Source organism: Poecile atricapillus, chromosome 5 (assembly GCF_030490865.1).
Source record: "Poecile atricapillus isolate bPoeAtr1 chromosome 5, bPoeAtr1.hap1, whole genome shotgun sequence".
NCBI lineage: Eukaryota > Metazoa > Chordata > Aves > Passeriformes > Paridae > Poecile > Poecile atricapillus.
This window is the reverse complement of record NC_081253.1, coordinates 16,748,824-16,772,513: the sequence shown is the minus strand read 5'-3', so window position 1 is coordinate 16,772,513 and position 23,690 is coordinate 16,748,824. Positions and strand designations below refer to the sequence as shown.

Sequence of the window (23,690 nt, the reverse complement as noted above, 5' to 3'; positions counted from 1 at the left end):
TTTCGCGGGGGAAAATCCACCCTCCGTCCCCGCTGACAGCGGCCGCGTATCATCTCTTTTAACTTCTGAAATAATCATAAGCCCCGCAGCCGAAGTGCCCTAATGTATTTGCCGCGATGTTTACGGGTTCTTTAGTAAGTAAATATTTTATCTGGGAGCCGTAATGCCGAAGATTACCAGCAAAACAGCGTGGAAGGCGTCCACCTCCCCATCCGTCTCCGGATTTCTTTCCTGTCGGTGCCTGCTTTCCCTCAGTGACTCAGTCCCGCGGGCAGCTCTCGGGAGGGGCAGATTTTTGGCAGCACCCTTGCCAGGGGCCGCTGCCCGCCCCGGCCGCGGGGTCGATAGGAGCTGAGAAACCCAAACCACGATGATGCTGCGGCAGGAGCCGCCGGCACCCTCTGCCCGGGGGGGTCTCCGCGGGAGCCGCGGGCCGAGCTGCGCTCGCAGGCGGGCGGGGGCTGCGGGGACTCCCAGTGACCGGAGGGACCGGCCGGCGAGCCCCGCGCTGTGCCCGGCCGAGCCTCGGGCTATTCAAAGCGGGACCCTCCAGGGCGCGAAGATGCGCCTGAAGGGCTCAGGGGGCCCGCTCGCCACCCCGCCTTTGCCAAGCACCAGTCTTAATTTCTCTTCCTAGGGAAGCCTGCCTGAGAGTTTAAAAGCACGGGGCTTGTTTTACGGTTTTTCGTGTGTTTGGGGTTTGGGTTTTTTTTACCAGGCAGAAGATCTCCTGTTCCATTTTTCTTAGTGTTGTTCCCTTAGTGGTTTGGACTTCAGGTATTTTACAGACTACATCTCTTCCCAGGTGACATCAGCAGCCGGCTTCAAATTTCACTGACAGATAACGCAGTCTGAGCCACCACATAATAAAACCAAACCACCGCATAACTGCCTGAAGCCAGACCGAAACTTTGCAAACTCAAATCCGGAGAAGACTAGAACCAGGATGACTTGTCAGAATGTGTATTTCAATGCTCTCAAATCCCGTGGCCATTTATTTTTCTGTTGCTTAACTGTGAGCTACTTCAGTTATTTGATATTTCATAGATGCCAACGTATACACACTCTCTGCAAGGAAATTATTCTAATAAGACAATTTATGAAGAAAAAAGCAAGCAGTTCACTGTTCTCCTCGAGTGGTTCAGCGCTTGCAACTTTCCATACACCACCTTCTTTCAGTGTTAAGAAAACAGTTTCATTATTATCAGTTCTAACTAATGTTTCCAACACTTATTTCACCAGTGCTCACCCTTCCCTTTCCGTGTTTGCAACAACAGAACGGTAATGGACTTATATAGGCAGGAGATGGACCGAAATGCAGATAAACCCTTGGAAACGCTGCCCTGAATTACAGAGCTACAGCCATATAGATGCGGAGCTGCAATGAATTCAGTGGTATACTGCCAATCACATGGAAGTGCTAATATATGCCAAAAATCTTCAGTGCACAACTCCTAAACTGGTATAATAGGGGGGATATGCAATGGCAGGTGGTGTTACAGAATCGTCATAGAATGGAGTGAGGTTTGCTAATACAATATGCCCGTCCTTCGTGCTGACAGGTGACAAGGGGTCATGCTGCTAATGAAGGTCTGCTCCATTGCGGCTGGAGGCTCAGAAGGTGGCCGCTTGAAAATCTCTTTCTTCCTTCAATATCGTATATGGGCTGCTTCTTTACAGGTTGCGGCATACACACAATTCTTCCAAATCCACTCTGTAGCTCCTAAAGCACTGGACAAAAATAAGGAAGGATGCTCCAAAAACCTGCCCTTTTTATTATTCATGTAATATCTTGGTAAATGGAAAATTGTGCCTCCAAGTTAAACTGAGGAATGAATAGAAAGCAGTGTACCACAGCACAAGCTTATACTACCGGAGATCTGCGTCTCCAACAGACTCCCTTTAGCTACCCTCTGCAAGATGTACATTTGTCAAAATTAATTTAGAATATGTAAGACTCACTGGTTTGTCTCCCTGCTTACACCAGCCTCTCACGCATGTATACACTGCAGCACTGCGCTAGCTCCTCTCCTGTTCTGCAGTGCCATGTTACCCACGACCTGCCAAACTCTGTCTCCCTCGTGGTGTTACACGTGTGTGTGGGAGTAGAGAGCGGCAGGGATGCAGAGTCCCCCTGGCAGACAAGCCCCAGGGCAGGTCCCTCAATCATCTCCTGCCCCATCTCACACCAGGCGTGTGCACCCGGCAACAGTGAGGCCCAAACGCAGCCCTCCTCAACCACCTGCAGGCTTGCAGTGGGAATCTCCCAGAAAGAACTTCCATTTAACTACACGCAGGCAAATATGGTTTGGTATGTCTCCATTTTCCCAGTCTGATATTCCACTGCCTACTGTGGGGGCAGAGGGAAGGCCATAAGGAGGGCAGCTGCAAAAATCTGCATGTTTCCCTCTGAAGTAAGTGCACGCTAAATATACTTTGAGAGAGAGTTAGTCTAAAATAGTAAATTAAAAGGCCTCAATAAGAAATTTCAAACAAAAGAAAAATCTTTGAATGGTAAAGTGTAAGTAAATATGGGCATAAGCTGGAAAATAAGACAATTTTATGGGCTGTTTCCTTAGTATGTAAATAAGAAGTCAATTTTTAAAAAAATATCTTCAACAAGAGATGTAGATAGCTTTGAATTATTTGCCTGCCACTACTGTTATTTTTATTGAAAAAAACCCAAACCAACAATAAAAAAAAACTTCTGCCCAGACAAAGAATCAAATTGGCTAAAGCAACATACAACACTTGAAAAAAAGAACCCTAACAAAAAAATTCCAATCAGTCCCTGCCCAAAACCCAAGTCACTCCCCAAACCCAGGTATTTGGCTTTGCCTGCTTCAAACCAAGCAGTCAAACCACCTGCCTTCCTGTGTCTCCCTCTCCAGTCAGTAAAAATTATTTTAAATGTCATATTCTAGTTGGGACTCTTTCCATTTATTTATATATATGGACAGCTCATGTATGTTCTCTCAGAGGAGGGTGGGTTCATGTAACCTAGAACAGCCTCTGTCACTTTAATGTTTATTCTCAGAATACTGCTATTTATGACACTGCTTGTGAGAGTTCTGTGATTCAGTTATCAGCAACTGAATTAATTTCCTTAAGGTCAGTTTTCTTCTGTAGATACTAGGGTTTGAATAGTATTCAAAGGGAGCTGACAGAGGAATTTTCAACATTTTTGGTCTTCTACATCCTTAGAATTCGGCACTATGATTTTTTGTTTTAATCTCCATGAGAGTAACTGGTAATTAATGGGAGCCAAATTCCAGTAGAGAATTTTTGCTTTCCAAACAATTAATATCTCAGTAGTTTTACAGTGGGGAGAAACAAATGTTTCCTAACACTTTTTCTAGTTTTTTAATTCCCACTGTCCCTTCTCAAAAAAACACTGTCCAGAACTTAAGACAGATTTGTAAATGTATTTTTATTATGTTGCAACAATCAAAATATATATGTACTACTGATTCCCCCCCCCAAATATTAAATGAAAATGTACTACATTTTTTCCCACATGGTGTTCTTGAATGCTTTGGAATCTGTGAGGACCCTGGCATAAAGAAACTGAAGCAAATGCACAATTAGAGACTGAGAGGTGTTATAGTGCTGCACTTACATTGCAAATGAAGTCAGATGTCTCCGTTTAATCAAATAGAGCCTCAACAGTCTCTGTTTTATGAGTATTAGAAACAATAAACAAATATACACAGAAAGTATCACAAATGGTAGATCAGTTATTTAAATACAACTGTATCCAACATAGCAGCTAAACACTGGACAATGTTTGAGGTCATCAGCACATCCACATGCTCTTCTAAATGACGTTTAGGGTCCTGAAACACAAAGGATGCCATGAGAGGAATGACTGAAACAGATCTCTGAAAGATTTCATTTACTTCAAGTCTATTTAAGATGTCTGTGAGTCAATGAACACAGGCCAGTAGTGCTCCTAAATTTTCCACTCTAGGAAGACCTAACAAATGACTGAATTTCCATGAACAAAATTTTATTAATTTCTGCTAACAATTAAGTTGAGCTTGGGTCTAGGAAGTAAATTTCTATCCAGTATATCAAGAGTAACCGTGGCAGCTCTGAGTTAGTTTTAAGGACAACACACAACATGTGAATTTTACTATACATCTCACTAAGGCCAGTATTTTAATCTTAGTCCTGGTACATTGTAATTAATTTTCAGATCTTTGCACAAATGTGTGTTCTAATCCTGCAGAGATTCAAGTATCATCAACAGAGTCTTTGAATAGTTGTGTTGACTACAAGAAAACTAACGTATCTATATCCATAAAACCATGAAACATGAACAATGCCCTGTTCAAATGCTCTTAGGAATTGAATGTTAAGCCTGAGCAGTTTTCTGAAAATACATATCCCCACACACTATTACTCAATTGATGTAGGCATTTGTGGGCATCTGCATGCAACAATAAGATTATTTCTGGTTGAAAATCATACCCATGCACTTCTTCAGTTTCACCACTGATATGAAATAATCTCCAAATACTGCAAAAATATCAGGCATACCTCAAAAAGATGTCTAAACTTTATTACAGTACTAGTGTAGTCATTCTTGTGTGTAAAGAAATGAAAATATAGAAGACAATCATGCATGGGAATTGTAACTTCTTTAAAAGATGGAATTATTGTCAAAATGTAATGAACCCATCTAAATTTATATAAAAGAGTACCACTGAATCGGTATATGCTGCCATTCTCATGTAACTCCTTTTCAAAGACCAGACAGTTCTCCAATATTCTTTCTGTTCATAACAAATTATATACCTAATAACACAATATCCCTATTGTGAGTGGTTGCTTGTTTACAAAGCTTTTTATGTAAATTGAATAAAAAAACCCCACTTGAAAATTACTTCACTGAAGTAATTTTTGATTATTTTTTTTTTTAATTCAAAGAAAACTTAAAAATTTTATCAGGAAAAATATTCTTTCTTTTTGAACAACTGTTTCAAAATAGAGTTTTTTTCCATGTATGCGTAACAACTAGCGAAGCTCAAGTTCTGTTTGAGATGACATCATAACCCTTAAAATACAACCCTTCTTACATATTTTATATGTATATATTTATGTATGTGTAGGTGTGCATAAACTCCATTGTTCTGAATGCTACAGAAATACATGAGTGACTGAACAATAGTGCAGATGTGTTATGACATTGCTGCTAGAAGCTGACACATAAGAGCAATCCAGAATCTTTTAAATTCTTCTACTGCTACTAGCAATACAATAAGTACTGGTTCTTTAAGGACACACTAGATATTTTAAAAGCTATTTCTTGTTTCCATTGCCCTTCTTGAACACAAACTCTTACAAATTTGCTTTGCTCTCCTCCTGCTCACAAGAGTGCATTTCCTCAACCTTTATGTTGAAATCAAATGTAGAAATAGTTTTTTGTTGAGTCTTTAAAAAGACATTATATCCTAACATTGCAAAGGGATGGAGTGAATTGAGTGGGTATTTTTAGTTTCAGCTGTGGTCCTAAACAGCTTTCCTCCAGTACCAATACAAAGGAACTCAGCCTACCTGCCAAGTGTGTCTGAGAGCTAAGCACTGACACTGTGTTCGTGAACTGAAGACGGGTAAGCTGGCTCTTCAGCCACGGTAATGTACAAACACACTGCCTTCACCTCTGTTTCCATGATCACCATTTTTTAAGAGTCTCCACAGTTTGGGTCTCTCTGACACAGACTTGGATATCTTTATGTCTCTTACAAGAAGTTAAAACAAATGAAGAAGGAAAAAGGAAAACTACATTTCAACACTGCTCCTCACTACGTAATAAAAACACAGGTAGAACACGGCTTGCAGATATTCTGTCAATTACCTAAAGTCAAGGGTCCTGTTCCCTGAACAATCTCCAACAAAAATACATTTATTATTTGAAGCATTGAGAATATCATGCACATAGAACTAAAATCACCTATGCACATGTAAAAAATTAGTATTTAGAATGAACGAAGCATATCATTCCACCTCACTCTAATTCATCACACCTCACCTGCTTGCCAACATTTTTTATTGCCAGCTGTTCAGGTGTCATCTTATCTTCTTCTTCAACAGCCTGTGAAAGAAACACAGAAAAGGTCAGTGTTTCAGATTTCGTTTACTTTTTCCCTAAGCCACAGATTCTCAAAATACAATTCTGTTCCTTAAAAAAAAATAGAGAGGGGGAAAAAAAAAAAAAAGAAAAAATCAAACAGCAACACATTTCAGAAAGTCAAAAGAAAAGGTACTTCAGCTTTTCAGCAGACGTGGTTTTAATTACTGAGTTAGTGCAAAAGATCAAGGCAAATACTTATGAATGGTTTTATTGTCAGATATTCACCAAAATGTTGTGAAGCAAAAATCTTAAATGAGTGTTACCAATAATTTAAGATAGTTGAAAACGGTTAAAATAGTAAAACGGAACCAAACCCAACATTATCTATACTGTTTCAACTACTGGAGATTGGATCTCAATAATTTTTTGTCCTGTTTAAAGTAATTTATTTTAATATATTTTGATTTTGTTACATTGCCTTCAAATACGGTGTTTTCATAAAGTTCATCCACTAACTTAACTAGTGAATATAATACTGAATTTTGGTTTTAAGGACTTCTAAGGAGTTAAAAAAATAACACTTGCTAAGAAATACTGACATGATTACTACTCATAGAATGCTTGTTGAGATCTAGTATTTGTAAGAAATATTTCAGTGTGTCACTATTAAAACAGTACAAGTAGCTGTGATTCCTCTTACAACACCAGTAACAAATTTCTTATCTAAACAGAACATTGAATTGGGCCCTGAATGTGTTCTAAATACTTACAACCTATCTACTAGACAGATACAGATAGATAACTTATTTTGCTACAGTGATCATATAGTTCTTGACTGAAGGATTGAAAAATATGACTAACTGCTCATTTTGATCTACAGAAATCTTATGTCCTTGTCACTAATTAAAAATACAAAATCTCTCACATTTCAAAGCAAAGCATCTAACTAAACACTTTGACAAAAGTTTAGGGCAAAAAGTCTAGTGGCAATGCCTGAGGAACTAATCTGGCAACTTCACACAGAAACCATACACAGCTGATTAGTATGAGCTACAGTCATTCTGAACAAAGCTTGTGATAATCAATTCCTTCTGAAATTAGCAATTAATGTCTTCATTTCATAAACACAGATACAGTTATACTATCATTATGGGATATGAATACCTTGTTATAATTCTTAGCTAATTCTAACATCTCCTTCACTACTGTTTCATTGAGTTTGCAATGTTCACTGTAGTCCTGAAGTGTCAAACCTTCCATCCAACTCTTCTTATGCAAATTTAGCAGCATCTGCAAGACAAAACCTCTTTAGAGCATTCACCATAAAAGAATTTCAGACTACTATGAAGATCTCTTTGACAGGCAACCAGTTTATAGTAAGAAGAATATAAAAAAAATAATGATCTTACAATGTCAGTGTTTAAATAGAGGAAATACAATGATCAACTGTTCTACTAGAGTAGAAGACAGATTTGCAAAATCAAACTTCTTGAATCCTAAATATGAAAATGAGGCATGAAAACATGGGTCATATTTACTTTGACAGGAATATGTAGATTCGTTTTCTGTGATTTGTTACTTTTGCTGCAGGTTGAGAATGCACAACTGCCTTGTAGCAGGGCTAAGAGAAAATTGAATACTTTAGCTGCCATATGAAGAACAGTTGAAGCTTTTGGCCTCTGACAACGTTGAAAAATATTTTAATGTCTGGATTAAATTCATAAAGTAGTTACATAGGCTTCACTGATTATCTGATTGGTATGCAAGCAACTTGACAGTTGTGATAAAATAAACCTTGAAAGTGACCAAAGCATGACTTGTGTGCTTTTGCCTCATGCAGAATAAACAAGCATAAAAGCCGTAAGATAAAATGTGCAGAGATTTGATGGTGATAAATGCAGGCACTATTACAAATATTTGAAAGGTTTTACTTGACACTTTCATGTCATCTTGAAAGAGCAAAGGAATAGCTACAACAGCAATTTCTTTATTTTCATAAATAAAGGAAGTGTATTTTGTGGATCTCCTGCACACTCGATGACTGTAGGAGGACCCTTTCAACAAATGGTTTCAGCTTGCCTTCAATTTGTGAACATTTACTAGGTATTTTTGAGAACTGGTATTTCCTGTAATTGCTATCATATGAATAAAAGTACCTGTTTCATCCTATGTAGAGCTTCCAAAGAAACCTGGCTTTGGAACATGTGAACTGAGTTGAAAGTTTGTGTCATAATTTGTGTTAGCAAGATCTTTGCTACTGACAGAAGGAGTCGTAGGCAAACTGCATATGGACAGTTTAGCTAGGCTATCTTGATTTTAAAATTAAGGTTTGGTGTGATGAGCTCCTAATCTAATACATGAAGCATGTACTCTTCTTACTACAGATGGAGATAACAGATCACCACCACCATGAGGGGGGTTTGAGATATGTATGAAGCTGCCTCATGAAAGATGTGAGAGAGAGTTGTTGCCTCACAGATTAAAGTTGTCCTAACTTGGTCAAGATTATTCTCCTACTTGCAAAGGTAATAACTCACTTATGTAAAGCCATTGATGAAAATACACACTTGGAACTTCAGACAAGGTTTGATTTGCCAAATTGTTGCATTTGACTGGAAACAAAAACCCACTGGAAGCCTCACCGACATTTCCTGAGAGAGCTGTCTTTGTTGAATCAGTTACTCTTTTCAGTAACAGTGAGGTCTTAGAAGCCTTATACTGCACTAAAAATGGTTGTGGATTTCACACAGTCTTTCCAACTCCTTAATTTGCACACATATTCCTCCACTATTTGAAACTGCCTGTTTCTTATTACTTGTAACTCAAAAAGTTTGGATTATGTGAAAAAACTATTCTGACCATTTTATCATAAGCTTTGAGATCAATTTATAACCCTAACAAGGCCATGAAAATGCAGACATATCAGAGAACATACACAGAGGATAGAATCTGGCTTTTCAAGAATGAACTGTAGATGATAAGTAAGCTTTCTTTACCCTTTTTTGTTTTCCTGGTTGAGACTCTCAAGCTAGATTTTGCATGTAATCTGAAGAAGTTTGATGCAAAAATAACAAAAAACATTTGTTGTCAGTAACTCCATTATACTACTTCTGTAAATGCAGGACATCACTACTTCCTGATACTCAGTGATGTCTTGGGGAGTTCCAATCATACCAACTGAAAGTATCTTCCAGTCAAAATGACTACAGCAAATAAAAACCCAACATCCCTTGGATATATATTCCATTTTGGAAAACACAGTTAAAAATTCTCCTAGCTTCAGGAATTCCAGCCTGTGAAAACTGAAGGCAGCTTCATCACTGAAAACCTGATGGACAAACTTAGATGCAGAGAACAGAATGGCAACTTTCCATAAAGTGGCCAAAAATGTTGTCAAACTATTCATATGGTCATTAGAACGTGGTTTTGGAAAGTTTCATCACCATGACTGTACATTCAAGTGCTTTCTGGAAGAGAAGTCACCTATCCCAGGAGAGTTTAAACAACTACTGAAAGTAACAGCCGTTGAAGTCAGAATACTGCCACAAATTTTAAACAGTTTGTATAACGTTCCTGGTACTCTGAATTCCAGCTGAAACAATTACCTTCTGTTCTAGTTCATTCTTCCTGTAGTTGATGGTGATGGAATAGTAATGTCTGTTTAGTCCATGGATTAGTGCCTGCAAAATTTAGGGGAGAAACTGAATTAAATCACCCACCACTGAAATGAAGAAATATCAGAAGGAGATAATTCAAGCTAATTTCAATATAAACATCTTTGAACATTGCTCAAATAAAAGGAAAAAATTAAGGAAAAAATACAGAGACTATAAGGAGATATGAAGTAAATATACCTGGTTCTATTTCTCTTTTTGTGTTCATTAATTGACAGTTATGCTTTCTATTTCTAAACCACAGATTTTTTTTTCACACAGTAGCAACTATAATAAGAAAAAATGTTAACTGCCTTCAAACATTTGACCGATACATATGCACAAACATATTTCTCTCAAATCCTTCCTCTCTCAATAAATTTGGTTATCAATCCTATTAAAATATTCTATTAAAATATTCTGTTACAAACAAAAGACTATTTGCAATCTATTTATTTATAACCACTGTCAACGTTTCCAGGTTCATTCTCCAGGGTACAACACGAAGAGGGATTAACTGAAGCAAGCAAAAAAACCTCAGTTAGACAATGTGCGCATCATTATAATAATTATTATTATTATTATTATTATTAGTGATAAATACTTCTGTTTCACACATTCCACCTATTTATGTTTAAATATATACTTAGAGCAATACAAAATGAATGTGCATTTGCATCTTATGCAACTTAATATTTCAGCATTACAAAATTATCTGTATGAAAGCTGAAAATGTTGTCATACATATATTTTAAAGGTTTCAACTGCAAACACACAGAAAGATAAAAGACTACTTGAAAAGTTATGAGAATCAGCACTTACATAAAACCATTATTTGTGCAACTTATTTTAATTAGACCTGTAAAATACAGCTTTTGTCATCAATTAAGGAATTTATAGTTGAAACTATTAGCAGTAAGTAATTTCCACTGCCATTTTCGTATCTCACTCAAAATGACTGCATATGAGGTTTTGGTGTTTGTGTATAAACTCAGGTGTAGCTATTTAGGAAGTTTTCTTAAGTTCTTAAAATCTGACAAACAGGTTTGCCTTGTCCCAATATCCTCTCCCTTTCCTCCCCGCTTCCAAAAACTACCCTTCAGAAGATTAGGCAAATGTAAAAGGTAAAACCTGTAAAAAAAGCTGTTGGTAAGGGAACACAAGAAAAAACCACACACATAAAAAGGGAATGAAGCCAAGGCATGTACTATTCTATTATTCTTCTTCCTGAGATGTTAAGTAATGTCTTATAATTCCAGCTTCTAGCTCAGTAGAAATGAGTATTTAGTTTGCTTCTGTCCTCAAGTGGGTCAGAATTTTATTCATGGCTTAAAATAAAAGCAAAACAGCACTGCAAGAGCTTTTGCAGCTTTAGGAACAGAGTATCATTTAAAATTATGTTTTTTATCTTAACAGTGACATTTGCAACAGCTCATTGCCAGCATGCAAAAATCAACACAAACAAAAACTACCCATTTTAATAACAGAAACCCAAAATCCCATGGCCAAAATATGACATGCTGTAGTGACAGTGATCTTAAAATAATGAAGCTGAACAATACTGCAGGGGTTTCCAAGGGAAAGCATTACACATGGTCTAGAAAAGCCCAGTTAGAAAAGCCCTGAAACATGCAAGTATGGGCTTGCCTGCATCCAATCAAGAGTATTAGCTGCTTATTTCATACTCATTATTGTTCGCAGCTTTTGACCAACTCAAAAATCAAAAGTAAAACACAGCCTCCTGAAGCAGACACTCTTTAATTTTAAGATGCCTTTTGTGCTAGCATTTTTATCAACAGCAAAGAGTTTCAATGTATTAGTAACAAAAAACAACTTATCTTTTGCAAGATGGGGGTATGTAGTTTAGGACCTCCCATAGGATGGCTCTCTTAGAGCACAAGTTCAGCCATTATTTCAGTTCTGCTGTGACTAGTGGGTGGTCTTTTTCTTGGATGTTTATCTAGCAAAATATTACTTCTATTGTTCAAATAATGGAACAAAAAGCAGGAACTGGGTTTCATGGTTTCAAGGACACATGCCTTTGTAATACATAGTAAGGAGGAAAAGTTTTTTAAAGGAAAAAACACTGAGGCAGAAGAATGACAGGCATAAAAGCATTAATCACTCCAGAGGATACTTGTTTCAGGATAGAATCTATTTCTCAAAATAAAGGCTTGCTTCAGTGAAGACCAAAACTTCTGTCGTTTTAATGAAAGTCAACTTCAGAAATCAAACTTTGTCTATTTAAGCTTCACAAATGTGTATTCAAAAGAAATAGTACAGCAGAAGACAATCAGGCATCCATTTTATCCATTGAACATACTCCACCATTTTTTCAGCAAATTACTGCATTACATAAAAATCAGAGATTAATTATTTAAGACACAATACAAGGCTTAATCTAGATTACATAATAAGAAAGAACCTTTATCAACTTTGAGTAAAAAGAAAAGAGAGAACTTTTTCCATAATTTGCTTGTAAATAACTTTTCTTGAAGAAAACTGAGATGTTGATAAGCAGCAGTTTTTCAGCAGGGCTGAAAACAGCACCTGACTTGCATCACATATTATGTCATCAATTGTCACTTTTAAAAGTTTGCGTTCCCATAAATTTATATGTGAATCTTTGCTGTACACATTAAATGCATGCATTCACACTTAGCTAGCTAATTTAGGGCTCAATTTTAAACCCTTCACATATACATGTCCATTGATGAATCACATCAATTATAAACACATGTGGAAAAATGCAATAGAGAGAAAAATAAATAATTTGTAACCTACTGCTTTAAGTACCTTTCCCAAAAATTGAGGAATAAATCTTGCAGTTTACAGGGCTATCAGCACTAGGTTTACCTGGATAGATGGCTTGTTTAAATGACCCAGATTTGAAGTTGTTTGTCTTGGTTCATGTCCTAAGACCATCATATTAGCATTGATCAATCTGAAGGCATCAATAACAACCTGTAAAAACAAGATGTCAAGTCAATTCTTTTTAGAAAACGCAACTAATAGAGCCAAGCAACAGTGGACAAGGCACAATCAACTCTCATCTGTTTTTGGCCTTTATCCAGAAAATCATTTAATTATAATATTAATAAAAAAGAACCTCCTGCTGGCTATGTGATCAGCAAACTGCACTACCTTGCATTGTAAGGTGACACCGATTATTACCTTTTCCATGGAACTGTAAGTTTTATATACATTATATCATCCTATAACATTGAATTTTATGTACACTTACTCTAAGCCTCAAAACTATGCATATGTTTGTCACCTAAATCTTATCCAATCAAAATGAATGACAGAGAGAGACTAAAACTGAAAGTGAGCACAAGCTAAGGGACCAAGTCTAAAGCCCAGTCCTGTCACATCAATTATACTACCACAATACTTGAAATGACAACAAAATTATAGCCAGCAAGGAACTTGCCCCATGTATTCCCTTCTAGTCAGATGCTTTTTGCTTCTTGTGACTACGAAAGGGTCTATAAACTGTCTGATGGATTAAAAAGTCCTTGTCAGTGTCATGCTCAGGAGTAAAAAATAGAGAAAAATAAAACCAAGGTCATTTATGATTTAAAGGTACATGGTAGGAAGTATTCAGTGCTATTTTATTGCAAATAATGCAAACCCATCACTGATTCTTACTCTGTCCTGTGCTAAATTTGTCTATGAAAATTTTTGGAAAGAGAAATTCATGGTCCCATGCAATAAAACTTCCACCCCCATTGAAAACCTATAGGAGCTGAAACAGACCTAAGAATGTACCAACAATACACTCAAACCCATCCTTATTGTGTCCTGATCATCACGGGTTCGTAACCGCAAGAATTCTTGCTTACGTTCCAGTCTTTTAACAGGACCAGTGCAAGTACAGCCTCACACGTCCACTAAAACAGTACCAGGCAGACTTTGCAGGCATCTTGTCTGCGTATGTTTATAGAGTTATTAACTTAAATCTCCTTTTGACAGCTTTTCTATAATAATTCTTACTCTTTTCTTCTCTGTACTATGAGTTGGACAACAGATGCATTTACATGGCTGGTTTGATATTTTGAGGAGTTAGAGTTGAACCTTGTTTACATTAGACAAACAAGAAACCAACCACTGTCACTAAAAGTCTGTGGAGAAATTGACACTTACTCTGCCACCTCCTTCCAGCATTTTCCTCTCCATTTACACAAATATTAATAACTAAATAATGTGCAGTTTTTAGGATAACAAGAAAAAATATTGATGTCCTTTATGTGGAAATGAAATTATTTGGCAAGTATTTACAACAAAAAAAATCATCAGGTGTAAACAGAAAAACCCACAAACTTATCACCTGTTATGATTTACTTTTGAGACCCAAGTGAGACAGTAGTATTGACTGAGTGCCACTAAGGGGTATTGCTTGGTCTCTTAGCTGCTGGCCAGGTCCACCTGCATATGCCCCATTTTCAAACCGCATGCAGAAAACCTTCCCAAAAAGATCTTCTTTATTAAAAATGTTCAGTTTTAGATAACATGTAACTCACATATAAAGTGAGTTAGCAGAGATATTTTTTTTCCCGAACAATAAAAAAACCACAATTCAGATTTAGAATGCAGCAGAAGTGTGCTGATATCAATGCTACAAAAAAAGGAATTCCATTTAGAAAAATTCTCAAAAATATCTAAAACAGTTACTACATATCTATACATTCTTTCTCATAACAGAAGAAGCAATTGGTTTTGTTTTTTTACCATTTTTCTCTATCTTAGAACACTTGTGACAAGCTTTTGTATGTATCTTTGTATTCCATTTTAACCAGATGCTCTAATTTATCAACACCTGGAAATGCCCAACCATAACAAACAGGCAGTATAAATTAAAAAGTCATGCAAAGCAAGAAAAAAAACCAACCAAAAAACACACACCACCAGTTCTCCAGAGACTAGCTAGAGAATGGAAAAAAAACAAAGCAAGCAAAAATTTACCCTGAGGAGCAAGAAACATGAACTTGGCAGTATACTAGAATGATACAGAGTTGCTTTATAGCTTATTAACAGCTCCACTTCTAGACCTGAATTTAACTGAGAACTTTACTAGACACTGCTGAGCTTATCAAAAAAGATAAGCTCATTGTCCAGCATGGATTTGTTTTGGGGCCTGAGCCATGTAAAATAAAAAAAAAAAAATTAATTTTTTTTTTTACAAGAAAATTCAACATTCTGGTTAGAGTTTTCAGATTAGTTAAATTTCACATTAAAATATTAGAACAAGTTCATGAATTATTTATGAGTGATACTGAATATTGCTCAAGCATCTTAATTCTGACCAGAAGTAACTTTCATTATGTTTCGGGTACAAGCTGCATGGGAGTACACTGCACTCTCTGTCCTCCTGACGGAATGACATGTAAGTATTTCCTAAGCAGAACAAATACAAATCTAACAGAAAGCAGTAGGAAAAACTGAAATCACAAACCAAACATTATGCTTTTAAAAGTGATAAAATGGCAATTCCTGCAATCTCAGAGAGGTACAAAAAGTACACATGCAAATGCTATTTTCCATCTTAGTTGCACTCTGATGACCAATGGTAACTAAATACTTTAACTACACTAAGATTAAAGGAATTTGCTGCTATCACTATAGCAACCATCTTAAAGAAACTAACATGCTCAGCAACCTGGAGGCTAAATTTAGACCTAATACACAATAAAAACATAAATACAACAATAAATCCTATACATTAATTTCTATGCAATGTAGTTGCTTTTATCATAGCAAGCATAAATCAGTCCCGCCTTTAGAGGATTACATAAAAATAAATAGACTCATTAATGTCCAGTGTACTAATGAGCAATGGGTGAAATAGGTGTTAATTACGCCACAGTAAGATCCAAGAAAAAAGCCCTAGTGAGCACTTGGAGGTGTGTACAAGTTGAAGTCTCCTGTCTATGTTTGTGTATTTCGAAGTACAGAATGATGCAGGCTGATGACAGAAACATGGTCACCCCCTATTCTATGATGGAAACTTTAGATGCAGTATTTTGAACAAAGAACTTCTAAGGATTAATTAAACCCAGCACAAAATCACCACTCAGTTGGTCAGATTTTTGTTGTAAAAAGTCAGTATTTCCCAACCAAAAAATTTAAGGTTTCATTGTACTTAAATTACCTATAAAGTATAATACAGCATGTATTCTTTGAGTAAAAATTTGTTTCCAAGCTTCATGCTAAATTCCTTTCCTAAAAAGACATTAAAAAGTTAACCAGAAGTCTATGCTATTAGGATGTTTTCCAGAAATTCAAAGGTAATTTTTTTTAATGCATTTCCATAGTGCAACTCTTTCACCACTCTGACCATTTAATTTTTCCTTGTATAAGTGTCTCCAGACTTTTCAGAGGTCATTTCAACAGCAGACAGCTTATAACAAAACCATTAGCAGTTTGGCTAGCTTAAGGAAACCTCTTACTTTCCTTTTTTGTTTATTATCACTGCATGAATCTGCAGCATATGAGAGTTTATAATTTCTCAGGCTTGTTAAATTCATGTTAAAGGTCTGTTTTCTTGTTGAATAAATTTTGTTCATATAATGCTGCCTATTTCATATACTGAGTCTTTAATAGCACCTTTGGTCTATGCGCAACTCACAGATCAAAACAGAGGACTAAAATAGGGGTTGATGATGCTATTTACATGTGTGATTCCTGCTGTCTTCTTGTTAGTAGCTTTAATATAATAGAAGACCTTGTCTGTTTTGTAATTAACACATCTTTACTGGAGAGATATTTGGAAGTGATTGCTGTGAATATACTGGTTAGTAAAATAAACACAATCACACACCACTTTCTGTTATCAGACAAATTTGTGAATTGTACACATTATACTCCAGATCAACAAACTGTGATATAACAGCCAAGTAGAAGACACATTTATATAACCCTTTATTTTTCTGAAAATATGTATTCAATCTGACCTTGCAAATATAATTAGCTTGTGGGATGTGTGGATTTCAGTACCATGGATGCTTTACTAATTGCAGTTCTTGGAAATAGATACTAAATATTTGGAAGCTGCCAATACAAAATAAAAACTGCATCTTTTTGTACATCTGTCTTAGCTTCAAAATGCATAATAATCTAAAAAACAATAACTATACAGCATTTTTTTAGCATTTGCCTGGGGTCAACAGCCCACACTAGAGTCCACAGAATGTATTTTTAAAAAGAAAATTTACGATTATGTCCTGTGTAAATTTCAGGACAGCTATAATTAAAATGATTAAAATTTACTCGCAATCTAAGATGAGCACTGGGCACCTCAACTACTAGCTAGACAAAAATCTGGCCTCTTACAGTCTCCACACAGTTATTAAAAGTAATGACTTGATTAAAATTTAGGGTATTTCTTTTAGCTTCTCCTGAAAGTGTGAATGCTATCACTCTTTAGTTTCTTAATATCAGATAATGATAACAATTGAACATTATCAGTTTTTCTAAAACAGTCTTCATAACTTTGTGGGGTATTAAAAAAAAATAAAAAGGATTAATTCAAGAGTACTTTACACATTTGATTCTTATATCCTTCCAATACTAGATTTCCAAACAATACTGAATGAAATAGTTCTGTTTTTCAAGTCCCACTATATTTTAGTGGTAAACTTCAGTTAGGCGTAAGTCAGCCTTTATTGTATAAATTAAAAAAAAATCTAACATCAATATTTTTCCAGTGAAGAATCTATGGCATATGGTGACTATCTTTAAAAAAGCATTGTGTCCTTGGAATTCAAATAGCGATGTATTGTTTATGCTGTATGTTTATGAACAAACATACCAGTGCTTAAAGACAACTGCAAAAGACTGAGTGTGGTTATGCCAGGTGTGGAAAATGAAGTAATGTCCCATCTAAAATCTCTTTTATCACCTGCAAATGACCTGTTATCAACTGCTTAGTTTGTTTCTACAATCTTTAAAAATGAAATGGAACACGTGACCGGAGAAGTGCAGCTCAGGTTTATGACCATTTCGTTATTTATGCTGCCATGCACTGTTAGACAACTACAAGTGAAGAACATCTTCTGTCCCCTGCAAGCCCACAACATAAAAAATTCAAAGGAATCGTACTTTTTATGCCATTTCCAATGAAAAGCACTAAGAACTGAAACTGACTCATGCCAAATGCATATCACTGAATTGCTGTGATTGTGAGTTTGAAGTTTCCAACACGGAAATTATTTATAAAATGTCAATTTTAGCTCTGGAAAACATATTCCTAGGAGTATGTGCATTTTCCTTCTCCATCCTTGGAGAATTATTTACTTGTGGTCAAATCTGCAGTACAACTTCAATATCCATACTGGAAGGGGAAGAGAACTACAGCATAATACATTTATCTTGACAAGTGAGGGCATGCATCCATAACTTTCATGTAGCTGAGCCACAAGTTTTAAAGCTATATGCCTTAATGAGGATAAATGGACTATTCTACATCCACCACAGCAAAAGGAAATTAAACATTTAATACTTTTCAACGAAGGCTTGGAACTTTCTGTTTTAGGGAAGGGCATGAACTCAAGTAACCTGTGTAAATGGTTTAGTAGGTAAACATACATTACTTAATTAAATCCAAGTCCAAAGGACATTACATAATGAATTTTGGAACATTAGGATTGACATTAACAATTTCAGTACTCCATTAAAGAAAATAGGAGGTAAAATATGCAAAATATATAAATCCGGCTATGCATAACCACTCAAGAAAATGTAACAAAACATTGTGGTGTGCTGGCAGTAATAGAACTATGTAATTTATGCCTCAGTTTACACAGCCTGAACTGAAAGTGCCAAGTGGCCCACACTGCAGACACAATTCATCTCCTACAAATATGATTCTCCAGGCGAAAGAACATCAATCTTTACTGAATCAACAGTGATCAAACCCAGCACAAACATAAAGCTTCCTTACTCTCCAAATCAGGCTCCTATTGAAACTTGTCTCTTCCCTAGATCAAACCATGATGTTTCTGTCCAGTCAATGGCAAGAAATAGCAGAGTACTATGAGACTATCTAGATGTACTATACACTGTGCACTTTGTTCAGAAATGTAATCTTGATACGTCAATCAAAATTACATTCTGCAAAGTTATGTTATCCATTTTAGAATTTTTTTCCATTTAAAATAGAAAAGTATTAGCAAATCCAGTTCTAACAATGGAAGTTGTTCCAGGTATAAAAGATTCTGACAAAATTGTAGGCATCATGTTTTAAAATACATTTTCTTCTAAATGCTATCTGCAAAACAATTGACAATAAACAGACATGTCTCCAAAGTAGTGACAATACAATTTATTGTTTTGTTTAGTTGTTTTTAATTACTAATTTCAACTGTGTTACTTATTTTTAACTGTACCCTAAAGACTGTTGAATTCACTTGTGTCTAGGGAAGACTTACTAAGGCAAAGATCAAGACAGGTGCATGAAGTGGGGAGGAGAAGTTGGGTATATTAAAGAAGTCTTGTTAGGTGGCTCCAATCTGCTTACACTTCTCACAAACATAATTCTAAATGGGCTATTTTAAATTTCAGGCATTACACTGGTGTCTCCACACATTTCAAGGATTGCTCTTTTTCTGCCTTCTTAAAAAAAAAAAAAAAAATCACTTTAAATCCCATAGTCAATTCAAGTCAAACAAAGAAGGGAAAAAGGCAAGTTCAAAGGAAAAATAATAGCAGTTTGATAGAAGAATGGAAGTTTAAAACCAGGCAAGCTTTCAAAAAACTGGCGTAAAACGTCCTCAACTGATGAAAATCTTGAAGCTAGATGGTAATTCCAATATTCAGGAAATTAATTGTTAAATCGTTATCTGCTATTGGTTTCAGTGTTTTAGAATAACAATTAATTACCAAATTATGAAACCATTCACACACATATTTGTCTTAATAAACTGGGAAGATTTGCAGCACAAAAACAGAAGTCACCAATCTGAAACGGTGTAATATACAGAAAATTTAATCTGAACTAGAACATAACAGTGGCAAAAGAGATCAAAACTACTTTCAAATCATTATTTTTATAGTCAGCAGTCAACAAAACGACGATCTATTACTCTGAAGAGTAAAAAAAATGAAACCAGGTATTAACGAACCCATAATGCTCATATACATCATTAATTACACACAGGTTGCCACTTAGACTTTCAAGTACCAATGGACAAAAAAGGGGAAAGAGGTTGCTAAAACAAGTCTTCTAGCTCTCCTCAGGGTCTTAATTTGTATAAGGAGAATAAAACCAGCACGTATCTTTCTCTCCCTCCAGCATGAGAAGAGCAATGTTTTTCATACTTCAAAAATTACTAAAATAACAAACAATAAAGTTCAACAATTTTTTACTCCTTTTAGAATAAAATTCTAAAGATCTTCTAAGTTGAACAAAAGAAAGCAATTTTCAACTACCAATGAAAAGAAACTGCATGCACAAAATTATTTCAGACTACAGCCCACATTCTGACTCTTTGAGGTAAAAAAAACTCCTAATTCCGGAAGAGGTTGCTTGGACCACAGAACAAGGTTCTTCAATGATATATGTGACAGGAGACAGTAGTAATAAACTGAAAAAAGGAGCTACTGACCACATGCATACAACAGTAAAAAGCCAGCTGCAAGAAAAATAAAATACTGGAACAGGAATTGCCATGAGGCTGTTGAATCTCAAGACTCAAGTGAACAAAACACTAAGTGAGCTGATCTGAACTCAGTGTTGAAACTGTGCTCAGCACGAAGTTGGGCTACATGATCTACAGAGATCATTGTCAACTAGGATGACTTTGATTTACCAGGCTACCCAAATGTACTTATTTTCTTTTACCATCTGAATGAGTTTAAGATAAGGATAAGGTACCACAGCAAAATCCTCTTATGAACATGGCATGATCTGGTTTAAGCACAAGATTAGGATGCATAGGATATTTGCTTTCATCTGTCTGAGGTAAATGAAACAGAATTTATAAAAAAGTTATTGCAAAGACAACTATTTTCCTCAGCAAACAATTAAAAAAAATAATTTTTCCAAAAATCAACAGGTCTTCCTACAAATACTTCTGACAGTGCCTTGCTAGGAAAAAAATATGGCTTAACAGAAATGAAAGTTTGCTGTATTACTAAGAGGTTTTGCTACCAATCCTGCTAAACACCGCAAATACCAGCAAGCTTCTCAGATGTACAAAATGGACTTCTGACAATTTTCAATATTTTATCGATCCTTATGCAAGCAATTATTAATCAAGGGAAACCAGTTAACTCTCTCAGAAGAACAAATAATTTTAAATTATGACTTTGTTATAATGAAGATCCAAAGTTTAAAACAGTTCAAAGTAGAAAACACCACCTTTTTTTATTATTATTATTAATTTAACAATACGGTGAGTGCAACACAGTAAGGTAATGCTTTTGGAGTTAAAGATACTATGTTACAGTGGGTTTGGTGTAGTTATATTTTCCTTAAGAGGTGATGAACAGCTGCTAAGTTAAGGTCCAAAAAAACACACTTATTTTTAACATTTGGCAAAGGTTTATGGTTCTCTGTACAGACATTTCAAAGTGTATGTTGGAAATAAATATGAAATGTCAATATTTAGCTTAATTCCAGATCTTTAATGAAATTGCTGCTTCTGTGGAATATTCTAAATATGTATTACAGCTCCCATTGCACAGATTGGAGAACTGGAAGGGATAAAAGAAAAATTTATAAGTAAGTATAAAATGAAACAACAGGTAGCCAGGTTGTCCCAATGACCATATTTCAGCATGCTTACTTTGACTTCATTCAAAGAAATCAAGCTTAAAAAACGTAAGTCAAAACAAAGCTTTTCCTCTCTGGGTTCTGACCTTCATTTAAAACTCAATGCTATGCTGCGAGTTTATTTTACAGACAACTAGAGTTAAATATTGCAAAATATGGTACACAGTCATGAAAAAAAACATAATTTGTGTGAAAGAATATGTATGTAGAGAATTACTTGTCCTTCATGTGTCCTACTATATTTGTGCAAAAATAGTCACAGTGGTCATTATGGCAGTTGGCATTCAATCCATGGATCTCTATGAGGAGTTTATTTTGCTCATTGGCTTTAAGACATAAAATGACTGGTTTGTTTTTTTTGACTGATGAGAATTACATGTACACTTATTTTTAAACTGCAATCATACATCCCTGTGCTACGTAGAAAATGTGTATGGAGACAAGGCAGTTAACAAAGAACAAGTTTTCATTTTCATTCAGGACAAACTGTTTTTTAATGTTTTAGCTAGTCAAGGTGAACCTGAGGTTCCTCATCAGAATTCACTGCAACTTCCTGACACATGAAAATAACCTCTGCCCCAGTTATTCTTCACTAGCACAAGCATGACTGCTTCAGTGACCATAAACTATGGCAATTTATATGGGCATGGACCTGCCCTGAGGCAGCTTTAAAATCAGCTAATGTGTTATTTTGGGCTTTGCTTTTAAATACATCTAATCTCAGACAAAACATGCCATATTAAAATCTTCTATGCCACACATTCACTGTATTTTTTTGCCAGAGAGTCCAGGGAGTATAAGGAAAAATGAGTAATGACCTTGGACTCATGTAGCTAAAGCCCATTAGTATAGTGGTTACTACACCAGCAAAATTACCTCTGCAAGTGGTTCTTCATTTGCTGGTGCTGAAAAATGCAGGTACTTTCCTGAAATAGGCTGAGCTTGAGCTCTGTAGCACACGATGAAGCTCTGGGTGCCATAAGTTAGCCAGGCACATGAAGCACTGAAACCTGACCTAAGAAACCCCCTTGAACTCTAATATATCCGTTCTTCTCTTAGTTCATCTAAAATCCAAACACATTTTCATGTAAGTGATCTTGCCAACCAGGATCATAAAACTCGAACACATTCCACATCTTCCAAATCAAGAAGTTAATTACAAGTGGTATTCATAATTTGGGAGATTCTTTTTATTTCTAAGCTTTAAAGGATGCACTTGCCAGAAACACGACAGATGTAAATTTTTTTTAACATGAAACCTGAGAACGTAATTTAATCTGACTGTAGCAGCTAAAAACGTGTATGAAAAACAAACATTACAAGACTTCCAGTAATCTCAAGTACTGGCAGCAATGCCGTAAGAGCAGCTGTAACTGAGAAATGCTTAGATGGACAAAAAATTTATTCACGTTCAAAATAATTATGCCAAAGATTACTATATTGAAGATCTCAAGGATCTCAAAGATAGACATCTATGTCAAACAACACTGGCAATAAAAATATTTTAAAAAGAAGTACTTAGTGAGCAAGTGTGTTATAACAGCAGTGTGACTTCTTGGGAGGCTTTTCTTCTTAATAGATTTAATAGCTAGTGAGGTCTAAATTAATTACTAGTAATACTCTTGACAATTTTATTTTGACAAAACAAAAAGAATCCTATTTCAACATTTATATTGGAGTGAGAAAAGTTCTAGGAAAAATAAGTTAGGAATAATGAAGTGTTCTACCGCATCTTTCCCTTCCAGCCAAGATTACCTGTATTTTCTTCTACTCTTTAAGCAATTTAAAAAGGAACAAAATTTATACAGATGTCTAATACCTTCCAAACAACCAGAAGCTAATAATTTTTCAATTGCCTGTTACATAAATGTATTTGCTATAAAATTCAGAATTGAAAGGAAAAAAAAAAACAACTGAAAACGCAACTGTAGCTTCAGAAGACTTCGCTGTGAAATTAAGAGAACCCATAGTGTTTGGTATCTTTAATAAGATATGCCTCACAGGAAATAGGATACTACAGTTTTATAGAAGATGAACACTTTTAAAATATTTATAAATTTACATGAAAATCATCCATAGATACCATGACACATTTCAATAATTATTCCACAATACAATGGGAGTGCATGCTCAAACAAAACACCTCAGCAGTATTTTAAAGCAGTAAACCACCTAGCCAATTTCTGTA

At 35.7% G+C, this 23,690-nt stretch overlaps 1 protein-coding gene across 2 annotated transcripts in view; it reads right to left on the bottom strand.

Annotated features, from left to right (window-relative positions):
* Positions 1 to 3,409: 3,409 nt before the first annotated feature.
* The window catches only part of PSMD14 (proteasome 26S subunit, non-ATPase 14), a 46,185-nt gene continuing 25,904 nt past the window's right edge, over positions 3,410 to 23,690 (bottom strand). For both annotated transcript variants that reach the window (XM_058840125.1, XM_058840126.1), the window contains 5 exons: positions 12,586 to 12,693; positions 9,682 to 9,756; positions 7,241 to 7,366; positions 6,035 to 6,097; positions 3,410 to 3,836 (listed from right to left, as the gene is read on the bottom strand). In XM_058840125.1, coding sequence (XP_058696108.1) covers positions 3,738 to 3,836; positions 6,035 to 6,097; positions 7,241 to 7,366; positions 9,682 to 9,756; positions 12,586 to 12,693 — 471 coding nt within the window. In that variant the 3' untranslated portion in view covers positions 3,410 to 3,737. The remainder of the gene's footprint in view (positions 3,837 to 6,034; positions 6,098 to 7,240; positions 7,367 to 9,681; positions 9,757 to 12,585; positions 12,694 to 23,690) is intronic.